The sequence below is a fragment of the Pelophylax lessonae genome, assembly GCF_965119305.1.
Source record: "Pelophylax lessonae genome assembly, chromosome: 7".
Taxonomy (NCBI): Eukaryota; Metazoa; Chordata; class Amphibia; order Anura; family Ranidae; genus Pelophylax; species Pelophylax lessonae.
In genome coordinates, this window is record NC_138774.1 from 171,233,182 (window position 1) to 171,260,042 (window position 26,861).

At 39.9% G+C, this 26,861-nt stretch overlaps 1 protein-coding gene across 1 annotated transcript; it reads left to right on the forward strand.

The window, feature by feature from the left end:
- Positions 1-14,009: 14,009 nt before the first annotated feature.
- Positions 14,010-24,618, forward strand: CDX4 (caudal type homeobox 4; the record flags this gene model as incomplete). Its single annotated transcript, XM_082264012.1, has 3 exons — positions 14,010-14,439; positions 22,425-22,570; positions 24,388-24,618. The coding sequence occupies 3 exons, from the start codon at positions 14,010-14,012 to the stop codon at positions 24,616-24,618; spliced, it is 807 nt and encodes a 268-aa protein (XP_082120138.1).
- Positions 24,619-26,861: the final 2,243 nt, after the last annotated feature.

The window sequence follows — 26,861 nt, forward strand, 5'->3', positions numbered from 1 at the left end:
CTGATGCTGAAAGGGAGCAAAGATTTATGGGAGTGGGGTCCTATGAGGTAGGAGAGGAGGCGGGGCCTACCCGAACGTATGCTGCCATGGAGTCTGTCAGGAAAATGGAATTTCAAAATCTCCATAGGTAACGTTTTAACATTTTTAAATGGTTACCAGTTTAGAGTTACAGAGGAGGTATTTTGCAAGAATTCTTGCTCTCGCTCTGGCGATCGTGGCGATACCTCACATGTGTGATTTAAACACCGATTACATTTGCGGGCGCAACTTACGTATGCGTTTTCTTTGGTGTGCAAGCTCATGGGGACGGGGGGGGCGCATGCTTTGTTTTTATGTTACATTTGGGATAGATATGTTTATATTTTTTGTAATCAACACTGTTGCAGATTTGGTTATGGTCAGTAGCGCTGCACTGTATTTATAATTACTTTTTGTATCTTAAGTGTGGTGAATCACTATGTAGTGTACAGCAGCTATTGAATCATTTTTTTTCACAGAGGGATTGTTTGTTTTATTGTGTATATACACATAATAAGTACACTGTTTTAGTGCCGGTTCACACTTGTGCAATGTGGGAAACCTGCGAATCCACTGGAGGTTCCCGCATTGCACCTGACTCGCAGGCAGTTCACACTGCCATATGCAAACTGCTGGGAGTGTCAATACAAAGTTAATGACAACCCCACTTTTCTAAAGTGATGACCTGTAGGCAGGGCCAGCCCTACCATGGGTCCCGCTGGGTCCATTGGACTCAGACAGCACTTGGATAGGGGCAGTAAATTGACATCCAAGATTTTTTTTCCAGCAGTTTTGTGTGTCATCAGTTTGCGGCGCATTATGGGCATCATTTCTCCATCTCATACTGCCGCCGTAGAGCAAACTGATGAGCATGAGGAGGCGGAACGTTTTTTTTGTGTGATCGTGGTGTGCGCAATGACGTCAGCGCACTCCATCTTACGCAGAGCAGGCTGGATCTTCTAGGGCAGTGGCCGCGGTAGACACAGGAGTGACAGTGAATGTTTGGTAGACCGGTCCGGTGGTGAGTTATGGAAGAAGTTAACAGCAGGGGCGGACTGACAACTCATGGGGCCCCCGGGCAATAGGAGATCATGGGGCCCCCTGTGTCCTCACCCACACCCAAGCCACACCCACACAAAGCCCCACCTACATATTACACTGCCTACGCTACATGCGTTTGTCACAGAATTTCTCTACACTATGTTTAAAATAAATGTTTATTATAGAAAATAAAGAAAAATAAACTTACATTAAAGAAAGTACAACAATGGTACATTTCCAAACTTAAAGTGAAGTTCCACTCAAAAGTGGAAGCTATGCTTATCTGATTCCCCCCTCCCCTTCCGGTGCCACATTTGGCACCATCGGGGGCGGGTACCTGTTTTTGACAGGTACCCTGTCCCCACTTCAGTCAGACCTTGCCGTAGTGAGATACATCAGCATTTGCATCCCCTCCTCCTTCCCCTGCTGCCGGGCCAGTAAGAGCGCAGCGCACTTCACGCATGCACAGTTGGGAACCGGCTGTGAAGCCCCTTACAGTCAATGGTGGCGGCAGCACCTGACAGCCAATGGAAACACGGCTGGATTCCAGGACAGGTAAGTGTCCTAGTATTAAAAGTCAGCAGCTACAGTATGTGTAGCTGCTGACCTTTAATTTTTTGAGGTAGGGGTGGAACTCCACTTTAAGGTTTTCATAAATTAACACAATATAACAGGTGCAACAAATGTCTACTTAGCTGAACAGTTTAATAAAAAAATATACAAAAAATTAAAAATACAAAGCTCTGACCAGCATGTTACAAAATTTTGGACCTAGAATTACTTTCACTCTGACGTTCCCGACAATACCATACATAAATGGCGCTACTATTGTTTACATATGTGTGCTCGTCCTACATAATGCTTTTTATATAGAGGGTATGCTTTACACTTTTAATAACATATATATATATATAGTATGTAAATCATTTTTATATAATTTTCACTAACCACCAATGTAAGGGGCATTCCTCCCATCGACCACCATTGTAAGGGGAAGTGTTTCTACAGGCCACCAATGTAAGGAGCATTCTTATTGCTAACCACCATGTAAGGAGCATTCTTCCCACTCCCACTGACCACCAATGTAAGGGACATTCTTCCCACTGACCACCAATGTAAGGGACATTCTTCCCACTGACCACCAATGTAAGGGACATTCTTCCCACTGACCACCAATGTAAGGGACATTCTTCCCACTGACCACCAATGTAAGGGACATTCTTCCCACTGACCACCAATGTAAGGGACATTCTTCCCACTGACCACCAATGTAAGGGTCATTCTTCCCACTGACCACCAATGTAAGGGTCATTCTTCCCACTGACCACCAATGTAAGGAACATTCTTCCCACTGACCACCAATGTAAGGAACATTCTTCTCACTGACCACCAATGTAAGGAGCATTCTCCCTGCTGAAGTCTATGGATGTCAGTGTTATGTATATAGGGAACAACACTCAGTATACAGATATCAGTGTAACATATAGGGAATATAACTCACTAAGTGCCGGTTCACATTTGTGCAATGCGGGAACGCTGCGAATATACAGCGTGTTCCTGCATCGCATCCGCACATCTGGCAGTTCACACTGCCATATGCGATACGCAGGGGGTGTCAATTAAAAGTTAACGACAACCCCAGTTGCGATCGCATATCCCAGTGCGATCTGCAAGTTCGCACAGGATCGGATCGCACAAGTGTGAACCACTGTGCGATCCGATTCTGATGCGGCTCAAAAAATGCCTCTTGTGCGAGTTTGCTGTGAATGCACTGCGAATTCAGCCATACAAAGTGTATGGCTGAACTCGCATCCGCACATCCGATCGCATGTAATGAAGGAGCAGTGCGCTCCGAATTACATGCGATCTCGCAAACTGCACAAGTGTGAACCGGCACTAAGTGCTATTCCCTATTTATAACACTGATATCTATACACTGAGCAGCACTCAGTCTCAGTGTACAGATATGAGTGTGCACTCAGTGTACTAGGAAATAGCACCTGTAGATGGGCATTGGGCAAGAAGAAACACTTAGCCTGGCTTGTGATTTTAGACATACCACTAAATTGCGGTGATTACACACTGACCTGCTGCTGCTGCACACCATGCATGTCAGATGGCTATCTCTGAGATGACTTCACTCCGTGTGCACTCTGCAGCCTCCAGCTCTCTCATCGTCTGTCTCCCCCGGCAGGAACGTATATTGTGGCCCCGCCCCTCTGCTGAATTCCTTAGGGGGAGAGGTGGCCGAAGCGCCTGTCACTGCTATCATCCTTATCGCTCTCTGATCTCAGCAGGCACTGGATCCTCTCATACAGCTGCATCAACTGCCGGCAGGGATGCCAAAGCTCGCTGCCTCCTCAGGGCATAAACCTCCTCTATCCTGCATGATAAGCTGTGGGCACATCCAGGGGCGGACTAAGCCTCTCATGGGGCCCCCCCCTGACTCGGGGCCCTCGGGCAGTGCCCGAACGCCCGAATGGTCAGTCCGCCCCTGGTTAACAGTATATAATATACCCTACAAAGCAGCCCTTAAACCCACTAGAAAGCATTCCCCTAACCCCCCCCCCCCACAAAACAGGCCCTTAACCCATCCCCCCCCCCCTTCTCCCACAATGCAGCTGTTGCATGTAAATCTTACTTCCTGATAAATTACATTTTTAGTTTTAATTATCACAATATAAAATAATGGATGTGGGGCCCTTTTTCTTGGGTGTGATTTTTTTGGGGGGGTTGGGGGGGGGGCAGCATTTCATTCTCGGACCCAGGCAGCACAATGTCTTGGGCTAGCCCTGCCTGTAGGGGCTTTGAAAGTGGTAGTAACCTGTACTTTTTTACCTACAGGTAAGCTTATACTACAACTTGTAAGCTAAATGTATATCTCCTAAATGTGCACGGTTTAGGTGATATTCTAGTGAGCAGCAGTCGGTGATGTCTTGCATTCAGAAGGAACTGCATTCCCGTGCCATTCCTTCAGAGCTCAATGCCGTGGTCATGAGAGTGTGCCGCTGGAGGGCTTTGTTTTCAAGGTCAGTCTTCATAATGTGGTAGTATGCAATACACACTACCACATTATGCCTTGAAGGGGAGATCTCTTTCTTTTTTTTTTAAAGTGTCGCCTATGGAATATATGGGGTACCAATGTTCTTTGTCATTTTGCAGGCACACACAATTTTAAAGCTTTACATGTTTGGTATCTATTTACTCAGCACAACCTCATATTTTAGAACAAATTCGGTAATATATTGGGTTTCTGTACCCTAAAATTAACTTTAATGAAAATGTGTGCTTGATAAACCATTGCACAAAGTGTTACTGCTATATCAATCCTGCATTTTATTATTTATAATAATAATAATAATAATAATATAATAATATTCTGTGACATGAAAACTTTTGGAAAAATTATATATAACGTTTGGGGGTTTGAACTAATCTTTAAGCCTAAGGCTAAGTTCCCAATTATGCAAAGTAGATGTGGGTTTCCCCGCATCCAATTCGGATGACAGGATAGTGTGACCGACTCTTAATAGAGCCGGTTCACACATCTCCAGGGCAGCTGCGGAGCACATTGCAGAAGTGTCCTGTGCATCTTTGGCTCCATTTCAGGTCTGAATTTAGGCAAAAACTCGGACCTGATTCGCACCTGAAACAGTGAACAGGGACGCACCCGGACCCCCTGCTGTGACCTGCACCGCAGCTAGTGTGAACCCAGCCTAAGATGATTTTTTTTAAACATTTGTGCAAAAAAGTCTCTGGTAGCAAAAATGGTTAAACATACATGTCTGAGCAGAAAACTTGATATACATTTTTATACAGAACAGTATATAGGTATTCTACAAAACTTTCTATTATTTGCAGCATTCTTCATGCTTGTATTTTCATGTTACAACTTCTAACATCTTGAAATATTCACATTTGCATTTCTATTTATGCCTTATTTTACATATAAACTAGTTCAGTTCAATGGGTTTGTGGGTCCAGGGTTAAAGTGACTCCTTTATGGTTTTAGCATTGTCTTCTGTGACCAGTAGATGGCACCCTTAGGTAACATAATGGAGATGGCTCCCTCTAGTTATCACAGTACAGGAAATCTATGACTTGATGTGTTCTTGTTTGTCAGCACAAAAAATGTTAACAAAAACATGCTCTTTGTTACACAACAATAAAATCATGTTTTGTGCTTTTTTTATTACTTTTATTAAAGTATATTTCAAAGTAAAAAACATTTTTGCATAGAGCTGGAAAAGATTAAAAATCCTATTGGATTTTTACACCTATCTGGGAGACATTAAGTCCCGGTTAACATATATGTGATGACAGACATTGCCTGTGATTCGGAGCAAACTGCTTTGCAAATCACATGCAATGTCTGTGTGATGCAAATTCAGCCATACAGATTGTATTGCTGAATTTGCATCGCATTCAGATACAACTCGCACAGGACCCTTTTTTGGGTCCGCACCAGAATCGCATCACATGGGTGTTCACACTGATTCATGTCCAAACTGATCTGGGGGTGTCGTTGACTTTATAGCAATTCGCATATGGCCTGCCTGCAAGTTGAATGCGATGTGGGAACCTGCAGTGGATTTGCAGGGTTCCCGCATTGCATATATGTGAACCGCCACTACTCTCACTTTCTGTCCTGGTGAAAATGATTTCACCAAGCAGGGTTTGAGGGAAAATCAACAACAGAGACAGAAATAAAAACCTGATAGCGATTCCAGACTTTTCCCAATCTACTAAAATACATTCAGGTTGAAGTGTTGCTGTTGGAGAATTGCCCACACTTCCTATCTGGTAAAACGTTGTCAGCAGCACAGAAAATCTCTCTATCGGTGCCTCGGATAGCAGTAACAACCCCCACTGTATCCAAAACTAAGAAAAATGTATTGACTGACATACATGGTAAAGAAGGGCCCACTGAGCCAAAGCCTTGTTTTAAAAATTGTCTATGTATACAGCCCCCTGTGCTCCACATCTGAATTGAGGTCTCATACGTGTCAGGCATCACCTCTAAAACATAATTCTCTGATTTATATATAAATATTCTCTATTCTCTTATCTCTCAAGATAAGTATAATCTATGATCTGCACTCATCCTAATACACAATCTAAAAATGTAATAAATAACTAACCCCCAATAAGATGCTGTATGAATATCAACAGATACAGTATAATACAATAAATATCTAGACTTAAAAAAAAAACCCCAATAACAAATACACCAAAGTGTTTATAACCACATCAATTTTAACAAAGTGCTTGTAGAATAAACCCAACAATGACACATGAAGTGTCCATCCACCATAAGTGTCCATCAGCAAAGTCTTGTTGTAATAATCCCAATGTGTAGGATATGAAACATACAAACTCTTGAGAAAAAGAAGTGCATCTCTCCTCAAACTGCATGGTGTGTACCTCATAACTAGGCACCCCAATCCAATTATTAAAGGTCTAACAGGGGCTCTAGTGTAGGAATATGGGGGTTAGATCTAGTCTATGGGGAGTTAGATCATAAGGGTGGTCAGCATCAGAGAAGATTTTTGGCCCAAAGATGGAAAATCCAGAGGAGGCTGCCTCTATCAGGAACAGGTAAATAAGCACCTTGGGAAGAGGGGTGCAAGGCTAGATTATGTTAGGGGGCTAGGTAGGGTGGACTGTGTTTTAGGCAAAATTACACTTTAAATAAGGTATATTTTTCTGAACTGTTTGTTTTCTGATTATCTATATGATTTTCACCAAAATTGAAGCTGCAGGGAAGTAAGCCATTGGTAGGACTGGCTTGAGAGGCATTGCTCTGATACAAAGACATAAGGTTATTGCCCAGTCCAGCTAAAACCACCAGATTGGGCAAAGGTCTTCTCGTGTCTCTGTTACTGGGTACCTTATCACATTTGTACAACTGGAGTAATGACGCTCAGTTTAAAGTGTTTGTAAGACCCCGTTCACACTGGGGCGACCTGTCAGGCGACCTGGTCGCCTGACAGGTCGCCGTAGGTCGCCTGCCATAGAGAAGCTGTGGACCCATTCTAATAGGAGCGACACAAGTCGCTCCGACTTACAAAAAGGGTCCGGAGCTTCTTTGGGGCGACCTGGAGCGACCTGCATTGACTTCAATGTTATGAAGTCCGTGCCGGCCGCTCCGAGGTCGCGGTGCGAGCTGCGCACCGTGACCTGTGAGGTCGCCCCGGCAAGTCGGATCGCCCCAAGATGAACGGGGTCTAAAGGTCCTTTTTTTCCTAAAATAATAAATATGTTATACTTACCTGCTCTGGGCAGTGGTATTGCATAGAGCGGCCCCAAGCCTCCTCTTCTAGGGTCTCCCATCGGCACCCCAGGCTCCTCCTCTTCTGTGTTTGCCCCCATAACAAACGCTTGCTATGAGGGCACACATGTGGGCTCTCTGCTCACAGGATTTGATTGACAGCAGCAGGAGCCAATGACTCCTGCTGCTGCCAAGTCTCTTGTAAGAAGAGAGAGAGTGGAGAAGAGCTGCTGCAAATAGACAAAGCGTTGGATTGAAACATGCTCAGATAAGTTTTTAAGGGGGGATGGGGGAGCTGACATTGAAAGGTTTTTATTACCTTAAGAGAGAATGCATTAAGGTAAAAAAAACATTTACCTTTACAACCACTTTGTGTTTTACGTTCCATAATGGTTGCTAGCATTATAAAGTGACTGTTACTGCTGTGTGAGAGTCTCTACAGAGATACTTCAATCATCATCTTTTAATTAAAATGTTTATTTTCAAGCATGTTGACAGATCACATGTTTTACCATGTAAAGCATTTGTTACAAAAAGCAATGTTGATGCCAAAGGGTCTACAACATCTAACGATCCCCACAGAGTTTAGATCAGTGGTGATCAACTTACTAGATACATGGGGCCTCAATTGTGGCCCCACATTCCCCAAGGGGTCACTTATAATATTCAGTATATGTAGTGTTGCAGAGGTTTGACAGAGACTGTGACGCACTTCTGGAGAAGTCTGAGATTTGCGATATGCTATAGGTATAGTTGCTGGCTGGAGATGTGCTGCAGGAAACTGTTAAGGTGCAACATAACAAGTTTTAGCGTGCATGCATTACCACACTCCAACTGACCTAAATAGAGGGAATATAGGCCAGTGTTGGCAAACCTTGGCACCCCAGATGTTTTGGAACTAGATTTCCCATGATGCTCATGCGCTCTGCAGTGTAGTTGAGCATCATGGGAAATGTGGTTCCAAAACATCTGGGGTGCCAAGGTTCACCATCACTGGAATAGGCTCTTGGACACTGGCGATATGTTACATGCAACTGATTAATATCACAAATCAATGTTCTCACTAGTAGCTGCTGGGGCCCAAGGCTGCACTATTATTACCAATAGGCCACAGGCTGGGCACCAGAGAATTTGGCTGAAAACAAAAGATCAACAAATATACACATCAGACAAAGAAGAATGTTCTGGCATATGGAAGATGGAAGGTCAAATGTCTGATGCCAGCTTATCACAAAGTAAAACAACTGAAACTTGGCCAAGTAAGTTCATCCTAGATGCCATGGATCATGCCATGAGCCTTTGTCAACATTTTCCCTTCTGATGGATTTCACCACCACCTTTCTCTACAATATATTGTGAAAAGCTGTACCTGTTACTGAATTTTGTGAAATAAGAAAAAGTTACTTATTAAAAAAAAAATCCATCCCAAATGCAGGCGTTGTCTCCCAAGAATGTCTCGCTCAGGCCTGGATTGGAGGACCCAAAGACATTTGAATATTCCCAGATTTTTAAATTAGGCTTACATTCAATTGTCATAAATCACTATTGTGTGTATTCTTAAAACAATGCTGATGTTATAAAATTAGAGCTGTGATCCTAGATTTCCTTTAATTGTTTTCGGGCATCTTTACCAGTCAGCACTTCTTCAAGTGACCATTCATGTTTGAGTCTACAGAAAATGGTGGGATAAGAGTGCTACATACACCTCTGGTGCCTGCTTATCAGGGGAAAAGCAAGTGATCAGATAAGACTCAGATGAGATCACCTGTAGGAAAAATGGCCAGATCTGAAGACTGAGATCTACTGTGTTTTGGAGCCTTTAGGGTGCATTGACACTTGTGAATGCACCTTGCGGGCGATTACATGCGAGAACCCCAGCGGGGGTTCCCATGATTAGTTGAGAGTAGGCAGCCCTGGGAGGCTGACAGCTCTCACAGTTAATTCACATGTAATCTTTCATGCTGCGATCACATGCAAGTGATCAACTCTTTACTCAATTCCCCTACCACTGATCTCTGCAGTATTGAAGGTAAACTGCTAGATGAAGATTCTGCAGAATCAGACACTTCTTGGAGGGGTGATTTCCATGCCTCTGCCTTCATTATTACCATAATGTATTAGTTGTCATTTAAAGTGTAACTCATCCCTGTTCTTAAATTGTGAGTAGACTGTGTCTTTTTGTAAAAAAGACTGTATTTGCATCTTGTCAGTGCAATACACTGTAGATCTTGTGTGCCAGAATAATGCAACTTCATCGTGCTAGTGCAGGAGTTATATCATCAATGACCACCCAATGGCTTAGCGATGAAGACACAGGATGTGGAAGAAGCAACAGATGCTGGAAATAAAGAAGCAGCAATGAAAAGAGCAAAGCTGTCATTGCTGATGCTGAAGGAGGCAAAACTCAGAGGTAAGTTTGCCATGATGGACAGGTATACTGCGCATACCTGTCCATCATTGGGGAAAGTGCCCCCAGGGCTCCAGGTGTCAGTTTCATTTTATGAATCTATTTATATGAATGGATATGCATCACACTGATCCACAACCCTATGTTCCCCATGGGTTTTACATAACTGATTCAATTTTACTTGGGTGTCAAAAGGACTCTATAATCACTTGAACACAAAGGGAGTCCTTAACATTGCCTCTTTACAAAGTTCTCACAACACTCGTTGTTGGGGATCTTCTGGTACTTACAAGTTACAAATCAAACTTCTTTGCCTGCATTTCTGCTTCTCCTATCTGATTGGATTTTATACCAATTTCAGTGATAATAACAATATTTTTTGTATTCAACATTGTCTCCATGTATTTTGTTTGTTTTCATAATGCTAAACACTTTAAATAAAGAGAACATTTAGCCCCCGTTCACATGCAAGCGACGCTACTTCGCACCGCAACCTCCGAGGTCGCGGTGCGAGCAGCGCGCCGCGACCTCGGAGCGGCCGCCACGGACTTCATAACATTGAAGTCTATGGCGGTCGCCTCCTGGTCGCCCCAAAGAAGCTCCGGACCCTTTTTCTAAGTCGGAGCGACTTGTGTCGCTCCTATTAGAACGGGTCCGCAGCTTCCCTATGGGAGGCGACCTGTGAGGCGACCAGGTCGCCTCACAGGTCGCCTTAGTGTGAACGGGGGCTAAAAATGTCTTCACCTATACCAGGGTTTCTCATCCAAGGGTTCCCCCAAAGGATGCTAGGGGTTCCTTGAGCAATAAGCAATTCTTGACTCTCAAACAAGTTCCCACTGGCACCATTTTACCTATTAATAAATATAGGCTTAGAAGATCTAGACATCTAGATGGCCATTCAATGCTGATATTTTTAAAGACCTGTTAAAGTGTATGTAAACCCACACCTTGTAAAACAACCCATTTCGTTTAAAATAGAAATGAAAGGCAAAACATTTATAAATAGATATTTAAAAAAAAAACATTATAAACACTTTTGACCCTTTTTTATATAAGTGATCACATTCCTTCTGTTCTCAGCTGTGTAAGAGCAGGGAGTGGAGAAACAGCAGTACACTAAGCTTCCCCATAAATATGTGTGCAAGGGGGGTGTGTCATAACAAGTCTGATTATTGAAGGAGAGCAGGTTGAGTTTCCAACAAAAAAATCGAATTTATAGTAAACAATTCATCAAAGCTGTGCAATTTAAGCAAAATAAATAAATCAATAAAATAAAAAAATATTTCTATACAATAACAACATATCAAAAGTAGGAAACGATGTGAATAAATATAAGACTAAAAAAAACAAGTGCTCTGTGTTTAAAATGTAAAGGTGCTCCAGTGCTCAAGGTGTTTGTAAGACAGTGGGACCTCTTACCAGGCCGCAATGAACTCAAATTATAGAGATCAATAGAGCTTATGTAGCTTAGAGGAGCCGATGCTCTAAAGCCCCCTACACATGGACCGAATGTCGGGAAGGCATGTTGGAAAATCAGCAGCCGACGACTCCCAATGAGCGCTCCCAGCCAATGGTGGAGAACACTGATCTGAGTTTTCTGGTGGGGGGGACGTCCCCTTGTCAGAACACAACAGCTCAGCGGGGGAGATCGCTGTACTAACTTTGCATAGTTAGTACAGCAACTCCGACCAAAGCTGACAGGTTTTTAGGGTTCAACCCACTGGGTTGAGCTGAAAAAAAAAAAACTCATAGTGTGTACCCAGATTAACCCCTGAATCTTCACACATCTCAGTGACCCCAATGACTGCAATTAGCAGCAAAGTTCCCGGCATGTAATATACGACACAGCTTACACTCCATCTGCAAGCTCCAATATACTGTAGGTGTGCATCAGGATATGGTGGACTTGTGGGTTCTGGCAGCAGTGCTGCACAAACAAAAGTAAAAAAGCACGTTTCTTAACCACTTTAGCCTCGGAGGATTTTGCTGCTTAGTGACCAGGCCCTATTTTGCTATTCTGTACTGCGTTATTTTAACGAACAATTGAGCGGTCGTGTGACGCTGTACCCAAATAAAATTTACGTCCTTTTTTCCCACAAATAGAGATTTCTTTTGGTGGTATTTGATCACTGTGCAATTTTTATTTTTTGCGCTATAAACAAAAAAAGAGCGACAATTTTGAAAAAAAAAAAACAATATTTTTCACATTCTATAACATTCCCCAAAAAAATTTAAAAATCTAATTTTTTTTTAACATTTTAGGCCAATTTGTTTTCTGCTACATATTTTTGGTAAGAAAAATTGCGATAAGCATATTTTGATTGGTTAGTTATTCTAACTGTAGAGGGGCGTGGCTTGTGAGATCATCACAGAGACATGTGATCCTATATAGCCTCTGTGATCACTTCAGGGAGAAGGACAGAGGGCTGTGTTTACATCAGCCATCCATCCTTCTCTGTCAGCGGGGGGAGATCGCGAGTGGCCAGCGGCCATCAGAGCCGCCTGTCACATGCACTGGCTCCCCAGCTGACGAGCGGGGGCGAGAGTGCGCCGCCGGCGGCGCTTTTGCCCCCTAGAGTCTCCTGAGCGAGCGACGTAGTGCTACGTCGGTTTGCCCAGGAGTGGCCGCCTGCCACAGTAAATCTGCAGTGGGCAGTCATCAAGTGGTTAAAATCAGTGTGCAATCAGTGTGCAGTCCGGACATCTGCGGAGATGGATTTCAGAGCGCAGCTCCCTCTGTGGCTGGCAAACCAGAGCCGCTGCAGCCAGACACTATAGGCAGGGAAAGAACTGCCGCTGCGAGACACAGAAGACACCGCCGGCACCTGGCAACGTGGGCACATTATCCGGCGGTGTCTTCTGTCCCACATACGTGGGAGTTCACTGTATGCATTTCTTGCTATTTAAGGGGAAAGCACAATTTATTATGATAACCAATATCAGCCAAAACACATTGCGCTGCCTTTTTTTTGCTGATATCTGTTTATTATTTTTGTGTCTGAATAATAGTGAGTGCAGCTGTCCCATAGTATTATTTTTTGAGACTATTTTTTTTGAGCACTTTGAGAACAGTATTTTTGTTTACTATGATAATGCTTTAGCAAAATAAACATAATTAATTTATGGTTTACATTTACCTAAGTCAAAACTGTTAGCAGTATTTTAGAACCCATATATCAAAGCTGAAGTTAGTCCAAACAATACATTTTATGATTGCCATAAATACTGCGCTCTGTGATTTTTGTCTGTCAATAAAACTTGACACATGGTGGTCAGACATAGAAGCTCAAGTAGGCATGTCTATGCATAATCTATGCATGGGCAGATGTCCCACTAGGAGCAACCAGTGATAAGAAAGCAACCCATGCCTGTTTATATGTACTACTATTACTCATAATGTTTATCACCTACATGGCTAATTTGAAGATTTTATTAATTAGAAGGCACAGTTCATTTTTACACAACCCAGGAAACAATAAGAGAAGAGATAAACATTTTCATACAAATGTACTATTTATTTTCTGAGGTTATGTTTTATACATTTTCAAGTCATGTGAATAAGTTGATATAAACTGCTGTCTGCAGAAAACTGCTCAGGTTACCCTCAAATATCTTAGAGTAGGCACCCCCTATTTTGGCTAACCTGATTGAAATATCAAAAAATGTTTCTACATTCTCATATAGAGCATTGAATAATATGTTTCTCTGCTGATTGTTTGCTTCATTGGCCTCATTATCTGTGTAGACTTCCCTGTAAGCCTAATAAAATGTTCATACGTACACCATGTATATTCACAGAGTATATACTGTTATTAAAAGGCAAACCAGGACATTTTTTTCTTAATTCTGCACTTGTTGGAGGACTACTAACATAAACTGAGTTTTATTGGGCATATGTGGCCTAAACTTTCAGCTGAGGTTTACATAAAGTTATCAATTATGACAGCAGTAGTTGTTTGAAGAATGTTGAAAACTTTATATGAATTGAAAAGGAAGCACTGGAAGTAGCAACAAGGTGATGATACTGGGTTGTCCAGCCTTTCATTTGAATGCAAATGTATTTGGGGGCCAGGCAGTTATCTCTGACATCAGACAGGGCCTTAGTAAACTGTTACTGCCAGCACCTGGTCACACCATTGTTAGTCATGAGTAGCAATGAGACTCCACAGCTAGCAGGGGTCATTTATGGATAGACTGAAGGAGTGAAAGAAGCAAGGGTCAATTTAAGAGGACTATACAGCTAATGATGACCACGGAGGAATTGGTACAACTATGAACATCGCATATTCTGGGAGTAAATCAGGTAACATGTACCCACTTTCTGTAAGGCCAACAAATAACAACCATGCAGGGCAGAATTATGCGTCCAGTCAGCCATACTTTAACTATGTGGCTTATCATCATGTACCAACCATGGATAACCAAGTGCAGTCCTGTGGAGTATGGGGATCACAGTATGGATCACCTCGGGAAGACTGGAGCACTTACTCTGCTTCGCCATCCAGCGCAAATACCATACAGACCTCTGACTTATCACCCAGCCAATTTCCTTACAATTCTCCTGGTTATAATTCTCCACATCCTTCCGGACTTGGGATTATGCATACAGCTGAAGGAAATCATACAGCTGCACACTCGCCCAGCGGTCAAAGTCAAAACTCCTATGAATGGATGAGAAAAACAGCACAGTCTACATCTACAGGTTTGTGAAAGAAGCTACATTAATACTCAATGAAAATGTTCTTTCTCTGTTTACACAACTTGATTCTGGTTCACTGTCATACAGAATAGAAATTGACAATTTTTATATGATATATGCGGTAGTCAATGTCAGAAAATGAATATTTTTGGGGCAGCATATTCCAGACTCACTTAGGTTTCATAGAGCATTAATAAAGGCATAAATACGTTTTACCTTTTAGAAAGCAGGCTTCGAAAAACACCTGCATCTTTCACAGTTAAAAAATATAGCTTTTAAATAGCAAAATTCACTAAAACAATAGTGTCTCATATTAGGCATATTCTTTCATTGATGAAGTACATATACAGTATGTGAAATTTAATAGTAATTCTCTAAAAAAAAAAATGATTTTTTTAAAAACTTAAGCCCAGTTAGGAACACGGAGCGGGGGTTGGATGCACAGATAATCAACTTGATATAAATATACATCTATTCTTTCTAGTAAAATAAATGAATAATAAAATACTCCAGTGGCACAGCTGTCTGTGCTGTCATCAAAGATATGTTAGTGTTTAACCCCCCCCCCCAAAAAAAACATTTAATACTTATTCAAGTTCTACTTCCTTACCAAAAAAATGTAATGAAATTGAGGTAAACCTTTATTTTTGACACAACATATTTTCAAGAATATTCACAATATTAAAGTCCTATATTTTACGATTTTCTATAACCTATAACAGTTTTTAATGTCTACATTTGTCTGAGATTTACACACACATCTTTCAAAATCTGACAACATTTTAACTTGCAGGTGGTTTAAACTGTCCACAAATCGAGGCAAACTTATCGCATTGCATTCACAACTCCCCATTTATTGCACTAAGATTAAGAAGGATCAGTCATGTATAAGCCAGAATGCAGGTAACCAACAGTTGAACATAGTAGGATATAGAAAAGCGGTACTGTCATGCACTGTGAATCAAACAGTAGCAGCATGTTGTTCACATGTGCTGTACAATTATTGTACAAAAACTAATTAACAGCAGTAACATACTGTAGTAAAGTGTCTTGTTTATTGTAGGGTGTAACAGGTTTAATAGATCTATAAAAGCTGTCAAGCTAATATGAGGTTAGTAACTATTCTCTAAATCAAACTGTCTTATATACAGGGAGATTAACGAAAATATTAACTGCAATCATTTATAGAGTATATAACATAACATTTAGCAACTGAGATTAGGAAAATATTTTTTTGTAACATAAAGCCATATGCTTGAAAATCATGTAAATGGAACCCTATCCCTTTTTTTTGTGCTAACATTCCAACCATCTGAATTATCCATTAATGTTTCCAACAATTATTGCAGGGGGAAAAAATGAAAAACAGCAATCATAGGTACAATTTGCGCCTTGCTTTTTTATAATTATTTCCCTAATACTGAGTCTGCAACTGATATTCTTGTTTGGCTTCAATGTTTTAAAGTCAGGGCTTTTTTGGCAGAAGAAGTACTGAAGTGTAGTCTTGCAATAGGTTGATCCGGCATGAGTATTCAATCATCTTGACTGGGTGTGGACAGGCACCAGCTGATATAAGGATCTATTCTTTAGTGGTACTGGAAGGATTTATAGTAAAATGCCTTATGACCAGTATGGTAGCACTATTTAACCAAATATTAAAGGATTGTAAACAACAAACACTTGGATTTTACTCCAGTCCAATAGCCTCTAGTATAAACATATAAATTACATAGGGATTTATTTACTAAAGCTAGAGAGGGCAAAATTAGTCACAATTCTGCAGAGAAACCAATCAGCTTCCAGGTTTTATTGATAAAGCTTAATTAAATAAGCTGAGGTTAGTAGCTGATTGGTTTCTCTGCAGAATTGTGACTCATTTTGCCCTCTCTAGCTTTAGTAAATAAACCCCATAGTGTTAATTGCAATACATCTGTGTGTGTAGCATCTCATCAAGTACATAAAACAAGTAGGTGCTCTGCAGGTAAAATATTATATTGCTCTACAGAACCAATGCTAAATAGATGTTTATTTGCAAATGTCCATTACCGCTGATCTGTACAGACTAATGGCCTATACACATGATCCACAAATCGGACTACAGATAGTCCGTTTTTATTCCGGCATTTTAGTCGCATATTGAAAATGGAGAAGTTACTAAAGTTACGAAAATTCTCGTACGACAGGATAAAAATTCGGAAGTGATATAATGTGTTCTAGTGTATTTGTATTGTATTTTCGGATGACAACTGTACTGATTAAACGAAAATCGTACGATCTGGTATCGTACACGCAACATTTTCGTGCTTGTCCGATCGGATAATATCGGATGAACTATGGTGATCAACTCTCAAAAGCTGTGTACTAACGATCCGAATATCGTACGATCGCTTAGAAAACTGTATTTTTCGTCCGATTTTCACATCGTGAGTATGAGCCATTAGGCTGGCCATGCATTATGTGAATTTCTTGTACAATTTTCCTTTATATTTACCAAAACCATATAATATGAGGTCAAACCTAAACACTTTCAATTTGTATGCAATCAGGCAGGCCCTTGCACTACATAGTTCAAGGTAAATCTAAAGGAAATTGAAAAAAAAAAATGCATAATATATGGCCAGCTTGATGGGGGGTTGTAAAGCACATGGGGGTGACAGGACATCTCATCATCCACAATATATGTGACCTAAATACTGAGAATGATGAAATATGCTCAACAAGCCATGTCCCTTCTTTATTACAGCCGCTGTATTTATGCACCTAAATACAACCGTTGCACAGCATGAGAAGATGTATTTGTAAAGATCCATCTGTTTAGGTCGTGTACTAGAGAACTAGGCACATAGAACAACACATGCATTTATTCTGCATGTGTTTTTACTCTCTGTAACAGTGAGCTCTCTCTCTCTGACACCACATCCCAATATTATACCATATTATAAATCCAATTATAGTGGGAATTTTAAGGTATCAGATAAAAGAAAGTATAATATGTTCAAAAATATATAGTATTTTAATTAATACAATAATAAAATGACAACAAATGAAAAAAAAATATTTTAATGAAAATATATTTATACTTTCTGTACATGGGATACCTTAGGTGCTTGCATTTATAAAGTGGGGAAGGAACTTTAAAGACTGAAATGTTCCATGGTATATTAGTATTTGTTATTATATCCAATGCTTAATACTTTGCATGTTAAAATATGAATTAGTTATTAATTTTAGTTGACCAGTTTAATAAGCATTAAAAAAAATATCCGGGGTTATTCTTTTTTTTTACATATTTTTTGATTACTTTTGACTTCACCAAATGGTACAATAAAAGTAAATACCACTTCATTTTTGGGATAACTTTTACAGAGAAGTTTGACATTAAATGCAGGTTTCATTCTGTCCTTTCGGGCATGGTAAAGGTATCAAGGCCTTTATTCACACCTCTTCTGCTTTCGCTTTGATATGCAGCTTTGTATTCCCATAGTCCCTTTTCTCCTGGGGTTATACAGCCGGAAAGGGTGCTGATTTTCACAACATATAAAAGAGACCACAGGCTTTTATTGCACTTGGAAGACTTTTATGATCATCATGTCTTTAATGATGTATGGCTTTTCTCCTAGTAAATCATGGGTATATTTAGAAATGTTAAGCAAATTTGAAGCAAGTTTGCCACCTATATTATATATATGTTAATCAAAATAGCTTTTAATATTGTATTTACACACCCTAATATCCACATTTACAGACACACATCTGGCAAAGTCATAAAGTTGGGGGATGAGCATGGGAACAAGTGACCCAAAACACATTGGTTCTTACTCTACAATGGACACTACTATACAAAGAGTATTACAAAAGCACAACAGGTTTTTGGAATGATACAAAAGGAATCTAACTACCAACATCATTGGGAAGGTGCAATAAACAAACACTAAGCAATTGACCCCTCTAAAAGGATGTTTCCCACAGGGCAGAAGTCATTTTTGCAAACAGTATTAGGAAGAACCCCTGCAGAATAAAGGACACCAAAAACTTGTTAAAGAATATAATTAGACAGATATAAAATATTTTCTATACATATAGTAAAAAAGGTACACTGCACTGACAGGGCATTTTTTAGGAGACTTTATTATTATTATTTAGGATTTATATAGTGCCAACACTTACAATACAATTCAATACAAGAGGGTTAAGCCTGGTACACACTGACACTTGTTTTTTTCGTTCAACCAAGTGGGCTGAACATAAAAAAACAGAGGAGCTGGCGCAGAGCTAGCTGTACTAACTTTCAATGTTAGCACAGCGATCTCCCCGCTGAGCTATTGTGTTCTAACAGGGGGACTGCCATTGGCTGCGAGCGTTGATCGGATGCCATTGAGCTGCGGTTTTCCAGCATTTCGGTTCGACAGAAGCCAGACGTTCAGCCATCTTCTGTCGGATAGGCTGCTGTACACATAGGCCGAATGTTGGATGGTTTCTGTTGCACCGGCCGATAGAAGCCGATATTCGGCCCCTGTGTACCAGGCTTTAGAAGAGTCTTGCTTGTGAGAGCTCCCTTTCTAAAAAGGAAGAAGTGATATGTGAGATTTTCATATTTTGGCACAAACAAATAACGTATATTTGTATAATTTATTTAATACTAATTACCTATGTAGCACCCAAATGCCTGTCCTCCATTAGCAAATTCATGTTTAAACCTAAATAAATACATCTGTAGTAAAGGAAATATGGGGGCAGCCATTGCTAAACTCCTGGAAATGTTTTTTGCCTGGCTATTTCTTCAATATTTTCTTGTCACAAATAAGCCTGCAGCAAGTGAACTCAGAACTCCTGATCTGCATATTTATTTCAGGTTAGTGTGGAACTCAATGACTCAGGAAATACTAGAGCCATTGGCTCAGCATGACAGACAGGCAACCAGCAACTGAAAAGGCAGTCCAACATTTCTCTTTTTGCAGGTTTCCTTTAATTAAGTTACAAGTTAAGCTATCCATAGACATGAGATTTGCCTGATCTGGCTATTTGTGGCTAGATCAGGTGATGACCCTATGCCTGCAGGAAACCCATCACTACTGCCACCCAGAAGAAATACTCGATCAGACAAGCTGGAATCCCACACCAGTCACCGTGACCCCTCCCACTAAGCAAGTGAAGGTTCCCGCTTTACCACCTTCTCATAACCATGGAGCAACACTCTGAGGTTAATCAGGCAGGACATTCAGGTTTATGTTCCTCCAGAAAGTTTTTTTCTTGACTACATTTAGATCATGATTGCATGCCTGACTGCTTGTCTAAACCTGTAGAATCAGGAGTATACCTTCAGTCTTAACAGACTTAGTACCAAGATAAAATCATTACAATAACACTTTGATCTCAATTATATCATCCTGCTTGCACAGAGGGAGTCGCTAAACATATTTCCTGTACATGGCAGGTGACCTTTGGACAGATTAGAAAAAGTGTGCAGAAAATGTCAGATTAATGTACAAAATAGTAATATATTGGGCATTGTATGTCCTCAGGCTCATAGTTATAAGATGACAGTTGCTTATCCAGTCGTTTTCAAACAGAATGGGCAACTATTGCAATTTGTACAACCAGATGTTTACAGGCCAAGAACTATTAGGGTACCTACAAGTAACAGTACTTTCTGCTGCAGGCTGACAATGCTAAGTAACTGCCTCTCAGTTAGCAGCAGAGATGACAACCTGCCATGCATACTCCTTCAGTTGGCCATTGGAGTACCTATCAAGTCTGTGCAAGCCTCCTTTAAACCTGACAGGCAGCCCAACAGTCTAGGCTAAAGGGCTGAACAAAAAAAACTGACAGCTCAGGTTGGAATCCGCTGTACTAACAGTCCGATGTTAGTACAGCGATCTCCCCTTCTGTTCTATTGTGTTCTGACAGGGGGGCAGCCCACCCCGCCAGAACACTCTGGTCTGCGCTCTCAGCCATCGGCTGAGAGTGCTAAATGGGAGCTAGTCGGCAGACCTTTTTTGGTCATACCCCTTCGACAGAAGCCAGCCTTTATTGGACCGACTCTAGTACACATGGGCCAAATGTCGGCTGGTTTCTATTAAACTGGCCAATGCTGTCTGACATTCGGCCTGTGTGTATGGGGCTTTAAGATGCTCATACAACAGGCTAATAACACTGCTGATGATTAAGAGGCAGTGGCCTTATATTGTTAGCACGCAACAGGAAATATCTTTACTTAAAAAATCTCCGGTTAGAAAACTTTACAACAGATTCATAAAGACGATATTGCTTATGAAAAGTGTACACATTCAGGCATTATAAAGGTAGTTGAATGTGAACAACGAATGATGTTGTCAGATGGATACTGCCAGCACTACTTACATCAATCAGAAACAAATGAGGCAAGTCTTCTATTTCCAGCAATTGCAGCAAGTCTGAGGCAAAGGAATGGGGCTCCCCACAGACATGAGAACACTTTGATTATCTATCATGTGTATCAGTACCCTTAATCTTCATTCAGACATAAGCTGCTCTATGACCCTGGCCAACACATCTTGCCCAAGCCTGCCATGGGGAAAGTTGATCAACTAAGTTGGATTTTCCTGACCAATCGCTATTGTTTCCCGAGACAGGCTGGTGCCTGTATCGGCCTCCCCTTCTTCTATAGTCACAGACATGCATGTACACCAGATGCAACCCTGCATATTTGTAGAAATATCTTTTATTAGAAAGATTGTTTGGTGGCTAGGCCGAGTACACAGCTAAAGTTTCATGTTCGCTGGCAACGTTAGGTTCAGCTTTACTTTTATTTAAACCAATGCCTCCAAAGAATGTTTACATGGGACAAAGCATTTTTGTTACAGTACAAAGCCATAGAAAACAATAAAGTATTATCTAATTAGTAACTCTCTTGTCTTGAATTGTATTGTAACAGTACTCTCTCCCTTTATTTAAGTGAATGTGATGAGGCCATAATCAAATTTTGTCCAAGCAAAAGTCGTTTTTAATGTTCTTTGCACATGATAAAGTGTTGTTTACAAAGTGAATTTTCATCACCTTTACTAAGCTAGTGAAAAATGTACTTGCAAAGTGAAAAATCACTAGCAAAAACAGCCTTATTTTAGTAAATCAACCCCAGTAAGTCAAACTTTGAATAAGAACCCAACATTTTGTTTCTCTGAACAATTCAGAAACTCCTTGGTATGAAAAACATTTTTAGCGCAATTTCTTGAATGACAATCCTACAGTACTTTCCCTAACATGAAAGGGAGTCTGGGCAACACTTTCGTCTTTTGCTTGTCAAAGACGTTCATTGATAAGATCACCTTGTAGCTCCTTTGTCTGCTATCAGTTTGAAATTAGCACCTCAATAGAACTTAAAGAACCAATTTGGGCATCTTTGTTCCTCTGTATGATTCCAAACTTACATCAAAGAGAATAAGGAAGGATCAAAGGCATCAGCACACGTAGGTAGTGTTGTATTTGTTTGTTATCTTCACAGTTGTGTTTTGCTTTGTTTCTTTGCTTTTTTTCTCCCTTTGAGTTGGTTACATCCTGTCTCAGCAGAACACCGAGATACCTGGAGGCAAGACTCTTAATGACCCCAAGTGTTACTGCTTCCGTACAGTTTATGGTAGTAACCAATACATTATGAAAACATGAGCACAAATATGTTGCCTACAAAACAGGAGCAAGTTGCCTTACAGGTTTGGTTACCTTTGAAAATATCAATTGATAATACATTGTAAGCACATAAATTCTCATCATAAATTAACCTGGTCCGCCTGAAACCCTCCAGTTGTACAGGAACTACAGGTCTCAACATGCCTTGGTTTTCCCCATCCCCAATGTAACCTATTACTTCTTAGGGTGTACTACATATTGTTAATGTCATTAGGAATTAATTAATCACAATAACTAAAGGATTGATATAAAGAAATGTTAGTATTCTCACGCAAAATTATTATAATTGCTGGAATAAATTTATAACTGCAGTTCTGGTTTTCTAGGTAAGACAAGAACAAAGGAAAAATATCGGGTTGTTTACACTGACCATCAGAGACTGGAGCTTGAAAAAGAATTTCATTACAGTAGATATATTACTATAAGAAGAAAAAGTGAACTTGCTGCTAGTTTAAGCCTTTCTGAGAGACAGGTAAGTTCTAAACAGTTATCAAAATGTTTTTTTATTAAAAACGAAAAGGATAATGATTTGTTACAAAAAGCTCTGGACACTAACAAGCCCCTGATGTTTACTATCTGAGTGGCAGTGTTGGCATGTTACAAGGAATGCAGCACCAATGAAGCCAACTGGCTCCAAAAAAGCAATACTGTAAACACTAAGAGTGCGAGAATGAACACTAAACACTTTGTCTTGGCAATCAACTTATCGTATATTGCTCCCTTTTAACTTATACAGGTGTTGCCTATGAAAAGTGTCTATATTACCTTTATAGTTTGCCCCAATACAACACTTTGGGGTTAATTTATAAAGAAAAAAAAAATGTGTAAACGTCTCTCCATTTGTGCAAAAACCACAAACAATAGCCGTAGTGTTTGTAATATTGTGTGAAATGGCAGCTTCTATTTGTTGCCTTTTGCAAGGTGAATGTAGTATTCTTCAATATTCGATTCTAAGAAAAAAAAAGGCCTTAAGAATATTCAGCAAGGAAAGTTAATGAACTTTCAACCAATAGAGAAAATAGCCTAAAACTATAGACTATAAACAATTGACCAGAAGAGGAAATAATAGGGGGGATGCCTCTGCACTCCAAAGTGTATGGAGATTTCTGTGCTCATCACTGATGGTCTAATAAATCGGCTACTGCGAAGAGTGAGAATAAACTTCTATACAGAAGGGTCTGTTGCCCATCTGTGTAGGGTTTCAGTAAACTCTTCAAATAACAGAGTTCAGTCTCTGCAAAACTCTGTTAATTCTGTATAGCAGTACATCTGTGTAGGTAGTGAGAACAGGAATCTCCATACACTTCGTACACAGTGCAGAGGTCTATCTCTTCTGGTCGAATGTTTTTAGTCATGTTAAGCTATTTTCTCTATTGTTTGAAAGTTCACTAACTTAAAGTGTAACTAAACTCACAACAGTAACATCAGTCTGTATATGCAATAAAGAAAGCTTGGTATACTCACCGTGAAACCTAGGGGTTAATCCTGCGTATTGTGTAAAAAGGCTGTTTGATCCTGCCTTCTATGACTGGCAGTGATCACATGAAAACTAACCAACAGGTTAGTTGTATAGAAGTCGATTGATAGATCGACTTCAATACAATCAGCCTGCCCATTTATTTATGATTGGAATTTGGCTACTTCCTGCTAAACCAATCAGCCTATGGCCAGCTTTACCTTGTAAAACAATTTATTCAATTTAATATAGAAAATCAAGGAAAAAACATTTTTTTTAAAATGAACACACGATACAATGCGCCTGTAATCAATAACCATAACGTTCAGGTATCAGCCTCTACACCATCATACACCACCGGATCAAACCGCTGCTTTCCAAATGTATCGGTTTGTATCATGTGTTCTGGTAAGTGTTCATTACCTTAAACAGGAATCATGAGAGGTTTAGTGAAGGAGCATGTCAGGACACATTCATTTATGAACACACCGGTGAAGGAATGAAGGAATGAACATTCAAGATTATAAATCATTGGACTGTTATTAACTTAATATGTCTGCTTGTGATAATAAGGACTTTATTAGCTCTACTAATGTTTTCTTTCCAATTACTATCTTAGATTGTTTATTGGTAGGGTAACATATGTGGTTTCATTGTCTATTTTATTAATAGCAGCAGCTTCGCAAAGGTGTATATCTTTGAGAGATGAATATTCGGGATTTCTCTATTTTGAGTGTTGGGTGAGGGATTGGTTGTGTTATCACATAATAATCACTCTAGTTTTATTTTAACCACTGTTGTTTTAATATCTCTCTCATTATTTGACTCAATAGGTTAAAATTTGGTTCCAGAACCGAAGAGCGAAGGAAAGAAAGCTTTTCAAAAAGAAAATGAATCAGTTCGAGGGATCCGGCTCTCTGCAGAGTGATTCCAGTTCAGCCAGTCCCAACCCACACTGTGACTCTATGATACAAGGGGAAATGACAAGCTCTTTATATCAGCAACGACAACTTGCACTCAATAGCCTGCATCCCGATGACATCATACAGCAAGTTGTTGTGTAAATGGGAAGCTTAAGCACAGCCTATTACAACCAGAACTAATTATAGGAAATTAAAGATTTCTTTTGTTGCCTTTAAGACTGAAAGCTGTTACCCTCTTTAACAGAGGTAGAGTTTAGCAGATATAGCAACTACCCATAAAGAATGTCTTAAAGTACCTGTCATGCAAGGAGATGCTAACAAAATTGTTACACCTCTCCTGCAAAAACTGAAGGAAGACAATGTTACACTTTTTATAACGTACCAAGGAGTTCCAAAGTCAAATGACTGGTTTACTTTGGTGAACTAAGAACTAATTTTGTACATCCTTTTAAATGTTACATATAACTACTCTTACACACACACACCTTAAAATTATTTGTCATTAGGTGTGTGTACCGAATATATTGTTGTTTATGCTAACATTTTCTTTGTACAAATGTTTGAACTGAAATCTTAATGAGAAATAATACTATTACTGAGAAATCTTTAACCCGATCTACATCCACTCAAACAATGTGCACATCCTGTACAGTTTTAGCTCATACTCTGTTCATTACCAAATGATTGCTGTAAGGAAAAGGATCAAAACAGTTTGGTGATTTTGTTCATTCATGTGAACAGAATAAAAGATTAGAGCATCTGACAAAAACAAGTTGACTTCAATTAATTAATGGCATATACAAAATATATATACATATACAGATCTACCTTTTATTCTGTTCATGCAACTTTTCCACTGCATGGTACGGATCAGTTTGGTTCGGTTTGGCACTTTTCCACTGCATGGTACTGCATGGTACGTGTTAGAACGGTTCGGTATGGTTTGGTACAGAGGGCGCTTTTCCACTACATGGTACGGCTCGCTTAAACAGTACTACCTCGGTTGGGGTTCCAAGCAGGCCGTACCGATACCATATCCCACAATCCTTTGCATGCAGCATTGATTTTTTGTCACTACTAGCCACTGATTGGTCAGAGAATCGTTGTAATCCCACCCACTTACTACTTAGTGGAAAAGCAAACCAAGCTGAATAGAGCCTATACAGTGCTGAAAGGTGCCGACTCGTACCACGCAGTGGAAAAGAAAACTGAGCCGAACTGGGCCAAGCAGTGCCGAGTGGAGCCGAGCCGGTACTTGCAGTAGAAAAGTTCCACAAGAGAGTAGTGTGTAATAACATGTTTCAATGCACTCTCACCAATCGAAACATTGTCAAAAATATTGCACCTTCTATGCTAAATTAAATATACATAAGGTTTTCATTGGCAACAATAAAACAAGCTAAAAAAGAACACTATATGTTTTTTTAAAAGCCTATCTCCAGTTAAATGTATTTATTTTAATTTTGGATACAGTGGGGAAGACTTAACATTTTGTCATTTTTTTATATATCTGTTACATATACTGTATATATATTATATATACTGTATGTATACTGTATATTTTGATCCAGTTGGACAAATTTCCCCTCACTTCCTGTGCCTGTAAAGCTTGTACAGGAAATGGGGAGTGTGGTCATCAGCAGCAAAGGAAATCATAGACAACAATAAAAACACTGTCATATGTTTTTATTGTTCCTACTAAAAATCTTAGCACTTCAGCCAGATTTTTATTGTTGTCTGTGTTCCTTTGAAAGATTTACCCCCACTTCCTAATATCACTGGAAGTGATTAAAAATGTCTTCAACAGGGACAAAAACATATTCTGCTCTATCCAAGACAAAATACAACATTTTGGCTGGAGCTGGGTTTTAAGTGCTTCTTGGCTCCTGAGATTTGCAGTTTTGATTCAAACATTCCACCCAAAGGTTATATTTCATTAATATTTTCATCTAAAAGTTATATTTCAGTAGAGTCTACTTGCACAAGTAATCCTATTAATTCAAATAGGCTTTTATAGGCTGCAATATTCAGCCAAGTGACTGTTTTTTTCAGTCCTAATGACTATCATAATAACATTTGTAATGGCAAATATTGATCCATAGGTTAATAATCTGAGTTTATATGTCTTTTTTAAGTCTATGGAGAATTCAGCCTTGCATAGTTTAAATTTCCCACTCACATTGTGCGCTCCCATTTTCATTTGGTTGTTCGATTTCCCTTTTTGCATAATGGTAATTAAAATTAAAAATTCAATATTAGGAGTTGTGCCATTGTGAAATGGCCTCAACAGATCTGGGAACTCAAACATATGAGTCCTCTTACTGAAGTTTGCAACAAATGTATGACATTGTTATTGAAACAGTTTTATCTTGTGCCATATAACC